General features: G+C 40.4%; 1 protein-coding gene across 1 annotated transcript in view; it reads left to right on the top strand.

Moving 5' to 3' along the window:
• The first annotated feature begins 500 nt into the window (after positions 1-500).
• Positions 501-19231, top strand: part of mrps9 (mitochondrial ribosomal protein S9) — a 31064-nt gene continuing 12333 nt past the window's right edge. The window contains exons 1-5 of the mRNA XM_036569817.1: positions 501-618; positions 2986-3168; positions 8827-8889; positions 10312-10342; positions 10500-10579. Coding sequence (XP_036425710.1) covers positions 517-618; positions 2986-3168; positions 8827-8889; positions 10312-10342; positions 10500-10579 — 459 coding nt within the window. The 5' untranslated portion in view covers positions 501-516. The remainder of the gene's footprint in view (positions 619-2985; positions 3169-8826; positions 8890-10311; positions 10343-10499; positions 10580-19231) is intronic.

The raw sequence follows: 19231 nt of genomic DNA, 5'->3' as shown, positions 1-19231 counted from the left end.
CTTATTTATGTTTTCTCAGAATTTACACACCAGCGGAATTTATTTTTATTAATATTTTTTAAATATTTTTACTAATACATATTCTTCTTCTTCTTATTATTATTATTATTATTATTATTATTATTATTATTATCATATTTTTTTATTTACAAAAAAACTTTATAAAACTCTTTCCTACAACATTTGACGTATAACGTATTAATTTTATATTTAATATTATGTTCCTAAATATAATAACTTATATTACAAGTTTTGAGGATTTTACAATGTTTACTGGAGTTTCAAGACAAAAAAATTCACTTTCTAATAAATTTAATAAAACAAACATAATAAAAATAATACAATTCTGGTGTTGAAATGGCATTTCGCTATAAAAACGAGAAAGTATATAATAAACTATAGTATGAATAGTACAGTAATGTAGTACAGTAGTAACGCTGAGTACTGCAGTAATCATCGAGACTTCATCCGTCATCGGACGTGACGTAGAACCGTTTCCTCTCTCAGGGCACCATCATGGCGGCGTGCAGCAGCGGCAGGGCGGTGTGGGCTGTTCTGTCAAAATGTGGGAACTCCAGCTGGACTTTATTCACACGGTCAGCACAGATCAACAGACAGGTGAGCAGACAGGTAAACGCGCTTCTGCTCGACTCCTCTGAGCGGTGTTAGTCCGGTTTACCGTTGCTGTGGTTCTGCCGGAGCGGAGATGATGTCCTTGTGTTGTAGCCGAGCTGAACCGAGCCGAGCCGGTTTCTGCGCCTCATTCAGGCTCAGAATCAGAGAATAAATTAGTGAAGAGCTGTTCAAGACAAAGGTTAAGCTTCACTGGATCTTCTGAGGGTTTTCCCCTGAACTGTTCTTGCTGACAGCGGTGAATAGCGGTGGTGAAGCCACGTTCAGGTGAAAGCCTTGTAAATAATGATAATAATTTTGTGTAAAGTAAAAGAAAAAAGGGGTTTTACGCGCTGTTCGTCTCTTCTGAGATCCTTTTGGTCTAAAATAAAACGCTTGATAATGAGAGATGAGCATCAGCCAAAAATACATTAATAAAACAAAATACAATAATCATAAGAAGAACTGAACATAATGAAATTACTTCAAAAATGAATTAGGAACATTAGGAACTAAATATAATTAAAATAGGAATGAAAAAGTTGGCTCTTTTTCCTTCCGTGCATTTGAGTACATCGCTGTTGTCGGAAGAAAACCTAGTATCTCCAAAACGGTAACTTTACAGGAAAAGGAAAAAACCTACTTTACTTTTAATGGAAGTCAATGGAACCGGAATTTTTTCCAAGTCATTTTGGGCCGTTTGTTTTGGTCCATTCATCATTAAATTTACACACAATGTAAAGAACAATGGGCTTTTTCAAATTACATCAAAAACTGAAAAACGACAAAAATGGACATACAAGGTTTTCCTCCGACAGCAGCGATAAGTAAAAGCTGTGAAGTACAAGAACTTAAAAATTGTAAGCAAGTGTCTGGCCTGGCCATCACCAGAGGTGGACAATCAGTGTCAAAGCCTTCTGACTAGTAGGTAGGATTTTGTAAGAAAACAGCAAAAACTGTTTATTTGAATTCATGTTGGTGAATAATGTTTTTCTTGGTTGCTGCAGTGTAGATTACTGTACTGTGGGTAGTTATTACATAGAGCATGCATACAGAAATTTCATGTAGTATGAAAACATGGCTAAAGTTCTAAAACTTACTACTGACTCCCCAGTTCATACCGTCCATACATGAACAAAACTGCAAAATCAGCCTCTTTGGAATCCATTGTTTTTGTGTTATATTGAAATCCTGTGTATTTGTAATGTATTACTTATCTGACATATTCACATACATGTCTTAAAGGGACAGTAACAAACAGCCTGTTTATTTCTAAGGGATGGAGAGAGGTTGGAAAATGGTCACGTAAAAGTGAATTACGAGTGATTTTGGTACGTAAACCCTCACAAATGTAATAGGCGGAGCTCTGCGAGAGAACTGAAATACAAGAAAAAGCATATTGCTGTAGAAAACCTTATATCTCCAGTTTTGACGTTTTTCAGTTTTTGACATAATTTGAAAATGACTGTTACCCTTTACATTGTGTGTAAATTTCATGATGAATGGACTAAAAAAAATGACCCAAAATGACTTTGGAAAAATGTCTGGTTCCATTGACTTACATTAAAAGTAAAGTAGGTTTTTTCCTTCTCCTGTAAAGTTACCATTTTGGAGATACAAGGTTTTGTTCCGACAGCAGCGATATGTAGAATATTTAGTTAAGAGATGTTTGTTTATGGATTGTTTGCTTCTTGGCAAAGGGGTTTTTGCACAGTTTTAAATGTCAGAATTAGAATTGGAAGGCACACTTTCCGGATCTGGAGAAGTAAGGTAGGTCCTGAAGAGTTCGCCTCATGGGGAAAGTAGGGTGGCATCTAGTGATTACCTTTATAATTGGTTGGCTGTTTCTAATCTATTGGCTGTTTTTTGATTTATCAACTTATTAACAGTAAATTTCCTGATTTAGAAAACATTTAAATAATGATCCAATAAATCTGAATTTGTAAATTAATTATCCTAAGTGTTAAATTGCTTTACTGTTCTTTTTTACTGTTTTTCTACATTACTATTTTTTTATCAGTTGAAATTGATGCTGAAGCAAAAGTATAATTGAATAAAAAGACATTATAGAGTTAAACGAAGAAAGCTTTTAATTATTTTTTTGAAGTCTCCAAACAGTTAAGTAAATAAATTATAAATGAAAAATGTATAAATAAAAACAGATTTGGCATCAGCTGGCGTAGGTCAGGAGCCGGTTAGTATTAATGCACATATGAAGATTATAATTTATTATAGATTATAATTTTATTTACAAAATTAAATACGACGAAAACTATTATTCACATCATATTTAATTTTGTGCCATGCCTGTGTGTGACATGGTACAGTTTTGTAGGTTACTGCATGTATTATTCGCTCGCTTTTCCTCTCCAGCTCCTCAGCAGGCAGATATGCGTGTCCTCGACAGTGTGGCGGAAGAACCTGGCAGCGGCTGGTCCAGAGAAGTTCTCAGAGGAGTACATTAAGAAACAGATTGAGGAGTTCAACATCGGCAAGCGGCACTTGGCCAACATGATGGGAGAAGACCCAGAGACGTTCACACAGGAGGACATAGATGTAAGATGCCCTTCTTCATAGTTTTTGGCTGTCTGTGTTTATCTTCCTTGCCAGCTTTTCCTCACCTGTACATGTAGTCTGGAAATACATATACCTGTGGTTTGCACTTGTTGGCTTTGGCTAGCTAGGTTTGGACAGTGGGCACGGGAGGAGGTCAGTGTTTGGCTCTTGCTTATAGTATCATGAACAAAGCTCAGTGAAACAGAACTGAGACTGTTTAACCGTGTTAATTAAATTGCAGCTTCATTATGACGTTATTAGTTGACTTTTAGGATTCATTACTTGTACTGCTGAACTAGTACTGCTCTGAAATTGCACAACATTTATGGGTCTTACAGGATGTAACTCGTGGGTTACTGTACTTGTTTGCTGCTATAGTCACATTAGGTGCAGTGAAAAGCCGGGGTTGCAAAGCAGCAGTTCAAGTTTATGTACCTCAACAAAGCATTGGAATCCATTATCTACCAAGAGTCAAGCAAGGTTTTGTGATAGAAATCACCTGAGTCTGTCCATCATTGAGATGCGCATGAAGGGTTAAAACTATTGTAAATCATTTAGCATTCCCACATCCTCACAGAAAAGCCAGGGCACCATTATTATTATTATTATTATTATTATTATTATTATTATTTTTTTTTGGTTAATGAATATTCATTGTTTTTTGATAACATACAGACACACTAAATCGGGGGTGTCAAACTCAACCACTAAAAGGGCCATGTTTTCGTAAATTTCAGAAATTATCATACATTTCATCAAGTTTGTGGGCCAGATGTGTTTTTATTTCAGTTTTACCTCTCGCCGTGACCCGAATGGGCCATATTGTTTGTTTAAAATATGCCAAAACTGCAACAGCAAAATAGGCACTGAATACTTAAAAATAATTCTGAATAAAAAATAAATTGTTTTAGGTAGCTTTTAAAAAAAACGTTTATTTGCTTGAACTAGACACCAGGCTTCTTTTCTTTTTGTGTAATCGCTGACCCACAGATTGTTGTTGGGGATCAGAACGCACACTGTGTTGCAGTGCATGCTGGGGACTGTAGTGCATCTCAGGGTGAAACGGGCCAATAAGAACAGAAAAGTAAAACAATTTCGCAGGACTGTGTCACAGGCCGGACTAGACCTGTGTAATTTTTGGCCCTCAGCTCACCACAAACATTGCACTTTGCGCCCCTCAAGGCAAAAAGTTTGGGCACCCCATTCTAGATCAGTTGTTTTTGTAGATGTTTTGCTGTAGTTCGTAGCTGATCTGTGTCTACAGACCTAATCAGAATCTCTTTGGAGATGAAGTTCTTTGAAATAAGCAGCCATATCCACTCACTACTCAGTGCACTGACTGCTATCAGCACAACCAGGCTGTAAACCAACTCTCTGTGCATAAAATGAAGCCTCAGAATCTTTTCTTGCCTTCCTGAGAAGCAAATTACTGTTTTTAGGCCAGTTTTCTGTGAAGTCAGTGTTCTCAGTGAGTGTACTCTGTTGGCTCACTCAATTAAAGAGAACATTGCCAGTGTTGAACTGATTAAAGAATGTGGTTATTAGCACTGAATTTTGAAGAGTGATTATGAGCAGTTATTATGAGCAGTTGAGTGACATTAGGGAAGAAGTACAATATTAGTTTAATCTTCTCAAGGATTGAAGATGTAGGCAGTCCTTGGCATGGAATAATGTACATATACCATAACAAGTACTTGAAATATCATAGCATTGCTTCCACTAATGCAAAGTTAATTCACTTTTTAATGTCATATCTAAAACAAACTGATCCTCCAAGAATTCGTCAAATGTTCAGCACAGATTAATGTAGAAGGTTATGAAGGTTAATGTCCGGAGTCATCTTCAGCAATAATGTCAGTGATTGGTACTGGAAGGTTAACCTCTAGTTAGGATTGAGCAGCATCCTGTTTCATACATTCAAACTGTCTCCAAATATCACCATGGTATTCAGCGTCACTGAGGGTGGGAGGGGTGTAAAAGCACCATAAGTAATGTAAAAGTGACATTTATGTTGCGTCTTGTCTTGTGCTATTTCACAATTAAAAATAATTTAAGTTTAGTGTACTTATGCCTTGGGTTCACTACACAACTTATAAAGTCTGAAGAGATTGTAAAAGACTGGGCGTCTCACATTATCCCACTGGCTTTTGGAGATTTTTTTGGGCGACTGAAATATTGGGGATCACACGCTAAACGATTAGGGATCAAACACTACTCAACTTTCCAGCCGCTGCTGAGACCCAAATAAACAAACGTGGAGCTGCTGCTGCCGTTTGCTCTGATTCAGTAAAGACGCAGCAGGTAAACATGTTTAAGTGGATCATGGATTTAAAAATGTGATCAGTGTGGGATTTTTAGAGTTTTAAAGGTACATAAACTCGATTGTGCCTGAAACTCAGCTCGTTAAAAAGTTGCACTCCACATCTGAGAGACTTTTTGTCATTTTTCTTTGTTTACTTGCTGTATTTTCTTCTTTTGTGCTCTCTGTTTTTATTGGTTGTTGTAGGAATCTGTTCAGATTGAGTCACTGACCACTAGATTTCACTCAAACATATTTGACAAACTCAGACTGGTCTGAAACGCGATTGGGAGGCTGTAAATCTGAGTCTGTGCCCCTTCCTGACTACTCGAATCTCTCCTACTGACCCAAACATCTGCAGACTAGAGCCAACCAGCTCAGACTCAGCCAGACTGAGAATCAGGGCTAAAATCGGGATAAAAGTCGTGTAGTGTAACCCCAGCTTTACATGATTGCCATTCAGTATCAATGTCAAACATCTATCTAGTGATTGTTAAATGGTAAACAGTGCTGCTAACTAGTACAGAGGTGTTTGGGACTGTAGTGGTTACAATAGCTTAGTTAGTTCCACACAGCACTAGTTTGGTTTCAGCTAATAGACGAACACCCATTTAGAGGATATCTCAAAGTTGAGTGACTGGTGTTTGACTGAAAGCTGAAATCTACCGTATCCTGTGGTGTATGCAGTTCTTAGCCGTCACTGAGCCGCTGTCATGCTGAGTTTTTCCCATGAGGTTTTTTTTCTGGCTCAGATTTTTCCCTTTTTCTGTTTATTTGGCCGTTCAGACGTGGAATAAAAATTTGACACAGCATAATTTTGAAATACCGTTTTATTTTTAAATATTAGAGTATATCTTATTACCGTTATGCTGCCCAGTTCTACCTTTAGTAGCTAATATTGCAGAGAAAAGCAAAGCAGTGTTATTCCACCATAAGGATTCTATTAACGTGATTCTCTATTATGGTTCTTGACGTGGGTTGAAATTGCTGAATTTCTTTTGGGAACAGACGATTCCGACCCTCTCCCATGGTCACGACAAGAGAGAAAGGAGTGTTCAACGATACTTTCATGCCCGGTCCTTTCCTTTCGAAGCTTCGTCTGTAATTGATTCATCCCACCAAATTTGGCCCAATTTGCAGCACTTTGATGTTTATCCCCAAACCTCCCACAGTCGTTAATGAATGGAGCGCTCAGCGTGAGCGTGGCTAAGAGGGAGTGACGCTGGCCGTGCCTCTGCCAGATGAGTGGGGGGTCCGCAAGCGGAAAATGGTTCGGACTGGGGGGCAGTGAGCGGGCACCGGATGGGCGTCTGAACTGGCGCTGGCACCCGCCTCGCTGCCAGCCGCGTCAGCCGACGTGATGTTCCCGCGAAAGCGGCGAAGGTGTGAAACAGCTGCACGGCGAACGCTGCCAGCAGGAAGTAATTAATGAAGACGGCAAGCTTCACCTGCCTTCTCTCCGCTGTCACACACATACGCACACGCGCATCCCCTCATCAGGTGGGTTCAGAGATCTTGGAACTCGGTGCCAAGACCAGTGATGACTGTGATGAAACCTCCACTGATGCCTTTACATGGCAAAATGAAGGTTCTTGAGAAGGCGTCGATCCGATGCCGGTATTGGGCTGATATCAGCAGAAAATGCTGGATTAGATATCTGAGGGAGGAGAAGAATGAATCGGATCCATTACTGTAACAAATGTATCCTGAAATAGCACATGCTCACCTTGTGTGATGTGATGTCGTTAGCTGTGTATTTGTTCCTGTGGAGTAGTAGAGTGTTTAAGTAGTGAGAACATGATACTTTTAGATGCTTAAGTGAAGTGTTTCTATTAAGAATGGCTGCTTTTAAAGCTTAGTAGTGTTTAAAGAAGAAATGTTGAGTTGAGATCAGTATTGACTGATATATTTAAATGGGAATTCAACTGATTGATCAAAACGGCTGTGTAATTCAGTCATTCAGAGTGGTTTGATCCAAAATGGTTCATCGTAGGTGAAGCTTACCGCTTTCTTTACAGTGGTGGTGATAGGAACCGGGGATCACAAAGTCCATGGTGCAAATGTAGCCTGTTCAAAACCACCAGTGAACCTACAAGTGTTCTCTGAGTTTTGTCTGATCCACTCAGACCAGCGCAACACTCACTAACACACCACCACCACGTCAGTGTTGCTGCAGTGCTGAGAATGATCCACCACCCAAATAGTACCTGCTCTGTGAGGGTCCATGGGGGTCCTGACCACTGAAGAACAGGGTAAAAGGGGGCTAACAAAGTATGCAGAGAAACAGATGGACTACAGTCTGTAACTGTAGAACTACAAAGTGCACCTATATAGTAAGTGGAGCTGATAAAATGGACAATGAGCGTAGAAACAAGGAGGTGGTCATAATGTTATATGGAGGCTTTTGGGAAGCTCTCTAATTCTCTGTCAGTTCTCATTGCCAACATCACCATCTTGTCAGTAATTGCCGATATCTGATTCTGTCAGCCATCACGCTGTCACCAAAGCCTGGTTCCTACTTATAGGTCTCAGCATTCAGAGTGACACTGCTGAACCTTTCGTGGTCATATTTCCAACAGCTCTTATGCGTTCATCAAAACAGGAATGAAGCTGTTTATATGGCGTTAGCTGATGTGGCCTCTAATTTGGACCGTATTTGGTTTTCATTAGCAGTCTTGCCCTTGTCACAGCGGACGGTCAGCGTCCTTCACAGCTTCTCTGGCCGCTGTACTGTGCAGTCAAGTTTCTCAACAAAGTTAGAAGAGGTGGCTGGTGCTGTAGCTGTATGCGGTCTTATATCGCCGGCCTCGTGTGAAGTTTAGTCAGCGGAGCTCGGTGGAGTGGTATGACGAGGCTATACCTCCCTCAGGGAGTTGTGCCATATTGCCTTTCAAGGTATTAACAGGTGCTGCCTTCATCTGCCACTGCGTTCTGCATCCTTCTCCCTCTCTGTCTCTCTTCTCTCCTCTCTCTCTCTCCTCTCTCTCTCTCTCTCTCCTCTCTCTCCATACTTTTCTCTCACTCACTCACACTCGCTTCTTTTTCTTGCTCTCTCTTCCTTCCACACTCTCTCGTTCTCCAATTTTGACAGCGTGATACATGACTGCGTGTCCTTTTCCAGTGCATCTGCTGTCATCTCACTTCACCCCCCTCTCTTTCACCTTTTTCATTTCTTTTTTTGTTTTTTCCCCCACGTGTTCATAAATAACCCAGTGTGTATTATTTGTCACAATTCATATTGTCACAATATCTAAAAGGCAATTTTATTAACACTTGTTTCTACATAGTCTCTCATTTTAGGGTTGGAAATAATAACGTATTTTCAATTATGTTGTATCTCTCTGTGTTTGTTTTTGCAGAGGAGCATAGCGTACCTCTTTCCCTCCGGTCTGTTTGAGAAACGAGCACGGCCTGTCATGAAGGTAAGCTTTACATGTCATTTCTTTAAAAAGAAGCATAAACAAATGGATATCGGTATCGATAGTTATCAGTATCAGGCTGATATCAGCAGAAACTGCTAGATCGGATATCGAAAAAAGAATGAATCTGAAGCCTGAAATAGCACTCAGTCACTTTGTGGTTGGCTGACTTCTTCCTGTTGGGGTATTTAAGGAGTTTAAGCATGAAAGTCTACGTTTATATCTGTGGTGAAGTGCCTCCATTAAACATAATTCTTTTTTAAAGGCATAGCCTGCACTTTTCTTATATTGTATTATTTACGCCTGAGGTCCTTTTATGACTTCTGTGAGGTTGAAAATGCCAAAATTAAAATATATTTTTGGACATTTTCCACACTCTTTCTGTTTCTCAGCCAAACGTTTGTAGTCTGAATGAGTGGAGATATATATATCTGTCTGTGTGTGTGTGTGTGTGTGTGTGTGTGTGTGTGTATGTGGATCATCCTGTCGAATTCAGGGTTAAAAACACATTTCAGTTTCAACTGACTTTAGACAGAAATCCTTTAGCTTTGAATGACTCTACAATACGACTCTACAAAATACAACTCTATACAAAACTCTACAAAAATGACTGCAGTAATCATGTTTATTTTATTCCAATTAATAATTGAACATTGCATTTTGCCACTACCAAAACAATCATAACACTACTGAAAATTTACCAAATGTTTCAGTAGTGACTGTTTCGGTAGTGAGGAGTTTAGCTAATTTTGAGCAGAACTCAAAAACACTAGCCAGAACATGACTAGCGAACACAGCCTCGAACAGTTGGACACTCATAAAATCAAAATAATAATAATTTCACAAAATGTGTTTCATTTCTTAATGTTCCATACTGACTTTGAGACACATTTAACTTCAAAACAATGAGATCTAACTGCTCACCATGTGGCCTTGAGGGACAGGGATGCAGCCTCACTTCCTGCTCTGAAGTGCAGGGGCGTGGCTAAAATAAGAGTCCCACTATGAACAAAAGGTCTTTGTGTTTCGGTGGTGACTTGAAAATGTGGGACAGCATTTTTGAATAAAGGTTATAAACCTTTGATAAATCTAAATCTTTTGACTTCACTTTAAAAGAAATTTTAAAAATATCTGATAAAATACAAAAAAATTAAGAATTATTTTTAAGTTGAAATTTAAAGGTTTGGGTTTGGGATCGCCACCTCCCAATAGAAAGTATGCCAAAAATTAATGATTTTGTATAACTTTAGCTTATTACTGTCTCAATTAATCTCTTGGGTTTAAAAAGATCATAACATAACCTGAATTCGTAGTAGTTTTTTTTTTTTTGATAAAGTTTCAATAACTGTATGGGTGGGAGGAAAAGTGGTATTATGTCAAATTTACATCATACACTCACGTAATTCCCTTCTGTCTATTTTTCAGCACCCGGATCTATTATTCCCAAAACAGGCAGGTATGTGCAAATGAGGCTCAGTTGTAATTCCTGATTAGTTAAATTTGAGCATAACCTTTCAAAGAAGAGAACAAATGAAACAGATCCTCTGATTTTGATGGATTATAATGGCTGCTACTCTAAACTGAACTGACCGCCAGCATGCGCTCTTGTGCAGCGATCCAGTGGGGTGAGGATGGACGTCCTTTCCACTTCCTGTTCTACACGGGCAAACAAGCCTACTACTCACTAATGCACGTGAGTTAACTCTCTCTCTCTCTCTCTTTCTCTCTCTCTCTATGTTGAAGTAGTAGTTTATTCATCCATCCATATAACTTTCTGACTCTTTCACATTCTGTAGCTTTGTATGGTCACTTTATTAGGTACACCCACATTGTATTTACACTCTTTGTCCATTTTATCAGCTCCACTTACTATATAGGTGCACTTTGTAGTTCTACAGTTACAGACTGTAGTCCATCAGTTTCTCTGCATACTTTGTTAGCCCCCTTTTACCCTGTTCTTCAGTGGTCAGGACCCCCATGGACCCTCGCAGAGCAGGTACTATTTGGGTGGTGGATCATTCTCAGCACTGCAGTAACACTGACGTGGTGGTGGTGTGTTAGTGTGTGTTGCGCTGGTCTGAGTGGATCAGACACAGCAGTGCTGCTGGAGTTTATGAACACTGTGTCCACTCACTGTCCACTCTATTAGACACTCCTACCTTGTCAGTCCACCTTGTAGATGTAAAGTCAGAGACGATAGCTCATCTGCTGCTCCACACAGGACGCAGTTGGCTGGATATTTTTGGATGGTCGGCCATTCTCAGTCCACTGAGACACTGAGGTGTTTAAAAACTCCAGCTGATAAAATGGACAATGAGCGTAGAAACAAGGAGGTGGTCATAATGTTATGCCTGATGGGTGTAGGCGCACTTTGTAGTTTTACAGTTACAGACTGAAGTCCATCTATCTCCATGCATAAAACCTCCAGCAGCACTCCTGTGTGTAATCCTGCAGTGCTGAGAATGATCCATTACCCAAATAATACCTGCTCTGTGGTGGTCCTGTGGGGTCCTAACTGGTGATGAACAGTGAAATGTTGTAGATAGACGACATTCTGTAACTGTAGAACTACAAATGAATTCATCTCGTTTGCCTTTTGGAAACCCGGATCCTCCTGTTTATTGGCTCCTGTTTTTCGGGATAAACGTTTGGAGGTGTTGGTGTTTGAGAAGCTCAGTTTTAAGACGTTGTCCAGTGCTGTGTGGGTCGGTGCTTTTGTCTGCCCGATAATTGAAGGGTGGAGGTAGATTAGATTGGGGAGCGTCAGGCTCTGTTCCCCTGGAGGTGATGGGGTGATGAGGATGGGTCGGGGGGGGTTTGTTGGGTGGTGGGTGCTTGGTTGGGGCAAGTGGGGGGGGTTATCTTCTTATTGCCTTCCCCTCCTCCATTCTCAAATATTGAGAATATTTTTATTACTATTTTCTATTACTTACTTTTATGAAGTGTATAAGCATGGCGATCTTGATGTTCATTGTATGTTATACACATGTGAACAATAAAATAAAGTGACAAACTTAAAACAGTGCATCACATGGCATAATGTCCATTGTCCATGGTGCATTGTCACAGTTTTCCATTGCAATATCATGATATTCTGACGCATTATTAAACCCCCAGATGAAGAATTGTTTTTTCGGCAGTGTTGAACTTGAGCATGTTAGCTAGGTAAGCAGTAGCTTAGGTTAAGTACTGAAACAGGTCAGCTAGGTTACCTCAGTGCGGAGAAACAATAGAGCAAGCTGATGCTGTGTTTACATGGTGGTGTCATTACGTGCCCTATTGCATAATTTGTCAGCAACGGTATCGACAGCATATGGCCGAAAACATGTTGGGCGTGACAACAATACCAAGACGTCGTAATGATGGAGGTTGATGAAAATTGGTGAAGTTTCTGGCAGCCACTAATTTGTTTGAAGGCAACTTGAAGTCAAAATGGACATTTTTTTTATTATTTTTTTTTACCTTGTTCGTTCATGTCCTTGGTCATATTAAATATAATCCATCGTGTGATCATAAAAAAGACAGAATTCTTGTTTCTCTGTAAACTTTGATCGAAGTGTTGACTTTTGCCTGCCTCTAAATGCTCAACATCTTAGACCTTCATCGCACACTGAAAAAAAAGTGGTGTGTACTTTGGTTCCACACAAATGAAGTTTGTTACGTCAAATTATGTTAATTAAGTCCTTAAACATAGGAATTATAGTGATGTAACACGTTTCATTTATGTGGAGCCAGTATACAGTGTATACAAGTAAATTTAAAGCAACCTCTAAAGCATTTGTTTTTTCAGTGCACCACCCCAACCTCCCTGTCGGTTCCCAGCTGCACGTACATGTATGTCAGCAGCCCAACCTCCTTTCTTTTCATGACTTTCCTCTCACTTTCACTTTCAGGACCGCTTGTAAAAGAATCACTTAAGTCATTTCAGGTAATTTACCCTGGCAAACCGTGTTCATGTTAATTAGGGCTGAACGATTTGTGGAAAATATCTAATTGTGATTTTTCTGCAGTTTAAATTGCGATTTTTTTAAAAAAGTTGAGATTCAGGCCTGATTTATTTTGGCCATGAACACCAGAACATCCACATTGTTTCGTCTTGAGGCTCGACCCCTGAACGCAGTGCGTCAACTGCTAAGTCGTTGTGATCACACAGTGTGCCTCTGATGGCAACTCACCTACAGGCAGTTCACAAACTCCTATTAGGCTCCGTTTCCCCTCTTAAAACGTAAAACAACGTTTTTGCTGATTTACACACTCAATAAAGATGGTTCTTCAAGGGTTCTTTAGTAAAGACTGTGGTTCTACTGTGGTAGAACCGTGAGGACTTAACAACCCATTTGCAGGCATAAAGAGTTCTGCGCATGGTGACGTGGTTCTTCAGATTGATGGAGAATGTGTTGTATATGATTCTATATAGAACCTTTTTGAAAAGAGTTCTCTATAGGACCGAAATGTTCTCCTATTGTTATAAGATTGACATCAACAAGCAACAAAGTAACAATACCAGAACCCTTTTTGATGCTGTACAGAACAACATACAACACATTCTCCAAACTGAAGAACCTTTTCGCCATGCAAAGAACTTTTTATGCATGCAGATAGGTCTGAGTGTTCATGCTTCTATATAGAATGGTTGTCTTTACTAAAGAACCATTTTTTTAGAACCTTATAGAACATAATTTTTAAAAGTGTAGGCTGTAATTAAAGAAAATTGCAGATCTTGCGATTTGAAAATTGTATTGTTTTAAATTGCGATTTCGATATAAAAACAATGAATCTTTCAGCCCCAATGTTAACACTAGTGCGGTCGTTCAGATATCTGGTACTATTTGCACTGTGCTCTTAAATTTTCTACCACACGGTGAGGCTGCAGGGTTGGTCAGCACAGACACAGTCCATCTGCTGCTCACACACTTTAGGAAGCTACACTCGTACACAGATTTATTTTAACGATAATGTTGCTTCTTTTTTCTCTTGCTTTTGCTGTGGAAGTGAAAGGAAAACGAAAGCAACATGATGCTACAAGGCTGACATGCCAACCAGCATTTTGCTTCGTCTGCATCTTAAAAGTAAGAACAAACATATTAAAGTCGAAATTTCAACAAATATTGAATGTTTCAGAAACTACAGAAAATGAACAATGAAAATAGTCATTTTATGACAAAAATCTGTTTATTTATTTATTGATTGATTGATTGATTTTTACATTTGGCTTTTCGTTGACCACCAGAGTCTAAATCAGTTGTTTTCTTGCCTGAAAAGCCTGTTTCCCTCAGAAATACATGACGTTAAGGAAGAAAAATGCATTCTCGTCCCCGATTTAAGATGGAAAAAGGGCACAAAGACACAAGAACTCGGTGCCTTTGAGTTCTTCCTGTATTATAAGAACACGTTACATTTTGCGAATCATTGTTTTTTTTTCCCCTCTTAGCAGAAATCTTTGAAGGAGCCTGGCTTCGTAGTGAGGAGGCCTAGACGGTTCCCCTGTAGCTGCAGCCCTGTTATACACTCACCAGCTACATGCTTCAAACTTCCATTTGCAGAATTATCTCCACTGGTCAAAATGAACTAATAAGTAAATGCATAAAGTATTAAGTAAAATTACTTTATGCGTTTAGGAAGCTACAATTAAAAGTCTTAACTGACCAAGAGCGCTTTGACTGACGTGAGCCGGCTCAGTGCTACAGCTAGTAAAGCGTCAGGAAAAGATGAAATTGAGGAAAAGGAGACGACGAGTAGACAGGAGAAGAGAACACGAGAGGAGTAGATTCAGCAAGAGCGTTTGAAAAGGCCGAGAGAGAGAGAGAGAGAGAGAGAGAGGTGTGTGTGGTTAAGAGAGGAGATGGGGTTGTTCACTGTGACGGTCTTCTGTTTCTCCTCCCCAAATCGCATTTACAGCAGGGAGCAGCACACACTTCACTAGGCACGCCTGGGCTTTGTGCTATTACAGACGGGTCTCTGTGTGTGCGCTATTACAGGGGTACAGCTGTGCTTTGGGGATTTTGGGGAAGGAGCCCCAGAGACGGCGGCGTTCTCTAACCGGCTCTTTGTCACCTCAGCTAATTCCTTTTCAAAGTTTTTGCCTTCTGCTTTTTTTTATGCATATCTCCTTCTCTCCTTCCCCTCTACCATTTATCTTTTGGAGTCGACCTTGGGCTAAGACGTGGCGCTGGAGCGCTGTGGATCCGTGCGTGCGCGGATGTGTGTGTGTTGACTAATGTGGCATTGTCCTCGGCTCGCCCGAGCCCCCGAGCCTCCCCTTTGCCCGGCAGTAGCGGGGACCCCTGCTGTTAATTTAAATAGGTGTGTCAAATCGGCCGCGGCGCTCGGCGCTCCGAATCAGCCTCGGAACACGAGGAGGTGCCGCACACCCTGAAACCCCACTGCGGCCGCAAAATAATGTACAGCTCCCCAGCCGACTCACAGCAATATTTTACTGGAATGAGAGGAAAAGAGAAGCACACACACACACACACACACACACACACACACACACACACACAACCGCACAACCGCACAAGCAGCGGGCACGTTCGAACCCAAGTTAGTACTATTGAACATGCGCTGCCAATGCATCCAAAAGCTGCAATGCTACAGTTTTTAGGGGAATATGTAAGGTTTCCTCCCTTTTGCTGAGTTAATCCCTTAACCCTTTAGAACATAAGCATAAAAGTGGCTGGCTGAGCATGTCTTTATATTTTTGATGTGTATATATATCAGTATTACCAAGTGATCTGTGTGCTTTTATTCAGCACAACTTCGACTTAATGTAATATCAGCTATCAAAAGGCACATATACTGCTTTGTTATTCTTTTATCCCCTCTGAGATTCGCTTTTTTGTGTGGCTTTATATACCAAAAACAGCTCCACTTACTATATAGGTGCACTTTGTAGCTCTACAGTTACAGACTGTAGTCCATCTGTTTCTCTGCATACTTTGTTAGCCCCCTTTTACCCTGTTCTTCAGTGGTCAGGACCCCCATGGACCCTCACAGAGCAGGTACTATTTGGGTGGTGGATCATTCTCAGTACTGCAGTAACACTGAAGTGGTGGTTGCGCTGGTCTGAGTGGATCAGACACAGCAGTGCTGCTGGAGTTTTTAAACACCTCAGTGTCACTGCTGGACTGAGAATAGTCCACCAACCAAAAATATCCAGCCAATAGTGTCCTGTGGGCAGCGTCCTGTGACCACTGATGAAGGGACTAGAGGATGACCAACACAAACTGTGCAGCCGCAGATGAGCTATCGTCTCTGACTTTACATCTACAAGGTGGGCTGACAAGGTAGGAGTGTCTAATAGAGTGGACAGTGAGTGGACACAGTGTTTAAAAACTCCAGCAGCACTGCTGTGTCTGATCCACTCAGTACCAGCGCAACACACACTAACACACCACCACCACGTCAGTGTTACTGCAGTGCTGAGAATGATCCACCACCCAAATAGTACCTGCTCTGTGAGGGTCCATGGGGGTCCTGACCACTGAAGAACAGGGTAAAAGGGGGCTAACAAAGTATCAGAGAAACAGATGGACTACAGTCTGTAACTGTAGAACTACAAACCTATATAGTAAGTGGAGCTGATAAAATGTATGTATGTTTTGTTTTTTTGTTACATCACAGAAACGGTGAGTTCAAAACAAGACTTTTTATATATGCACTGAACGGTATGTGTTTGAAACTTCAGCAATGTTTGCATACTACATCAAACTATTAAAGCAAAAATGTTATATATTATAAAGATATTATATTTTATGTGATATGGGCCCTTTAGGACAAATTTTCCAATGTTTAAGACAAAAATAATATGCAAATGAGCAAAAACATTAAAACCAGAAACAACACGTACAGAATAAAATAATTTGAGTAAATAATCAGAACTATTGACCACTTTATCAGCTTATAAAAACCACTGGAGTCCTTTACTGTCCTCTATTGTGAGCAGTTAGAAACCCCTTTGACTCAGATCACACCTATGATAGAATCTGCTTCAGCAGATAGACGTTTACAAAACAGGAGTATTGGACCAATCGCTGAATCTAGACTTCTTCTGTGTAATTTTCATATTAGTGTCATGGTGGTTAAAGCCTTAAAACTAATAACTGAATAATAATCCTGAAGTTTAAGGAGTTAAAGTTGTCATAGCTGTGTTTGTCATTGTGAAACGTGAGTTGAAGCTCAAACAGAATTGGTCTTTTCACAGAACTTGTAGAGAGAATTTCTCTCTGTAATGTCTTCTGGGTTTCTCAAACGCTAGAGGGCGCTCCCGAGCGAGTCCAACATGAATGGGTTAAGATGGAGCATTTGAGCAAAATCGTAAAAAATAGTTTCTAAATGCTGAAACATTTTTAATGTAAAAGAACACGTTTACCGCCTGAACACTGAACAGCGTAAAACATTCTAACACTGCTGTTATGTTTTTAAGAGCTTTTAAACTCGAGTTATAGGAGTTTAAAACGGCACCTCATGTACGTTCATGACGTCTGTGAGCGCAAACAGCCAATGAGCTGCTCCGCTCGCCAACCAATCAGCACTCAGTAGCAGTAATGCCAGCGTTTTGCTGCCCAAAACCTGTTTTTCTGTAGAATAAATTAAACATACAGGTGAGTTTTTTTTGCTTTTTTAGTGAAATACATTCTTCCACTCTCTAAAACTAAAGGAAAGTTCTAGACGAGTGATTAGAAACTATTTTAACTTTTCGTTTTTAGATGTTTATCTCGATTTCTCCCATTCATTGAGGACTCGCTCGTGGGCATCCTCTGGCATTTTGACAGTCTTGTTTTTGATATAATAGGGGAAATAGGAAGTGGCCAGGCTCCTCATTAACTGGGCACTGGTCTTTTGTCGTAATTGTAAACAGATTTAAAAAAAGGAAATTTTCTTATTTTTGCCCCCAGTTATTTTTCACACGCATAATACATGTTAAATGTGCAATCACAAGTACTGAATGATTCCTGTACGCTTCCTAATTTACACTCAGTTCAGAGCATAAGCTGTTTTTCCACATAAGCACATTGATATGATCATATACACTACTATTCAAATGTTTGGAATCACTGTTTTCGATCATATAAACCAATTTTGTTGCAGATACATTTATACAATAATTCTAACTCTATAGAAAGCTGTAAAGCGGTGACCAACTCCCACAGATTCAATTCTTTGATGAGAAATTACTAAAAATAGGTAAGGAGAGCTTATTATTTAATAACATTTACCTTTTTTAAATCATGCCATAACGTCTTGTTGTTAATCCTTTCAGTTGTGAATAAACCGTTGATTTATGTTTTGGTGTCTAGTTTATAACATTCATCTAAGCACATGTTATTAACGAATAAAAATGGCTACTTCCGAACAGCAGTGTAGCTATGGCAGAAGTTACTCATATGTGTTTGTTCATATTCCCAGTCCTTGTACAGGATTTCCCATCATCCCCTGCTTTGTGACGTGCTACTTAAAGCTTTGCTTTATTCTAATCCTTCTTTAAAACCCAAAGTGGCCGATCTCTGGCTGTACTACGTTCTTCTGATTGATTGAATATGAAAAGCCCAGACCAACCTAAAGGGCCTGTTCAAAGCTCATATCAAAGCTTGTTCTTTTTCCCTTCTCACCAAAGCAGCCTTTCAGACATTGTCAGATAAAGCAACTTCTCCCTCCACCTCTTCTTTTTATTTCACCCATTTGAATTTCTCCGGCTTCCTTTATGGCTGTGTGTGTGTTTGTGAACGTGTAATGTGCATTCCACTCGTCTTACACCACCACCACCACCACCACCACCACTACTCCCGTCTATTTCTTTTCTATTACTCCTCTCCTTTTTTGTGCTGAAAATTGGTTTTTGCCCGAATGTTTGCTTTTTTGGCGAGTGTCGGTGGATTAGACGCACTCTATCAGGACGGAATTAAACAAACAGCTGTGGAATAATTGCGGGGGAAATGAATTCTCGTGCGGCTGAGGGGAAAGGGACGACGTGAGCTGCATGCACGCACACACACACACAGGCACACACACCCCGCCCTGCCCCGCTCCGCTCCACTGCCACAACGCCTGACGGGCACTCCAGGCTGGTGGGCGCGATGCCAATTTAGACAAGCGTGCCCGAGAACGCCATCCAGCTCCGCATGGCAGCTCCTCCTGCAGCCGGGAGGGTGTGTGTGTGCGTGTGTGTGTATGTGTGTGTCTCTGTCTCTATATGTTGGACTGTTCTGGATATGTGTGGGGGGTGAGTGTTTGGGAGTGTGTGAGAGTGTCTCTGTCTGTCTCTGTGTTTCCTTGTGCCTGTTGTGTGTCTTTATGTGTGTGTCTGTGTCTCTGTCGGTCTCTGTGAGCAGGAGTGCAGGACGGT

The sequence above is a fragment of the Colossoma macropomum genome, unplaced genomic scaffold (genome assembly GCF_904425465.1).
Source record: "Colossoma macropomum unplaced genomic scaffold, Colossoma_macropomum, whole genome shotgun sequence".
NCBI classification, from domain to species: domain Eukaryota; kingdom Metazoa; phylum Chordata; class Actinopteri; order Characiformes; family Serrasalmidae; genus Colossoma; species Colossoma macropomum.
This window is presented reverse-complemented; position numbering and strand designations above follow the sequence as displayed.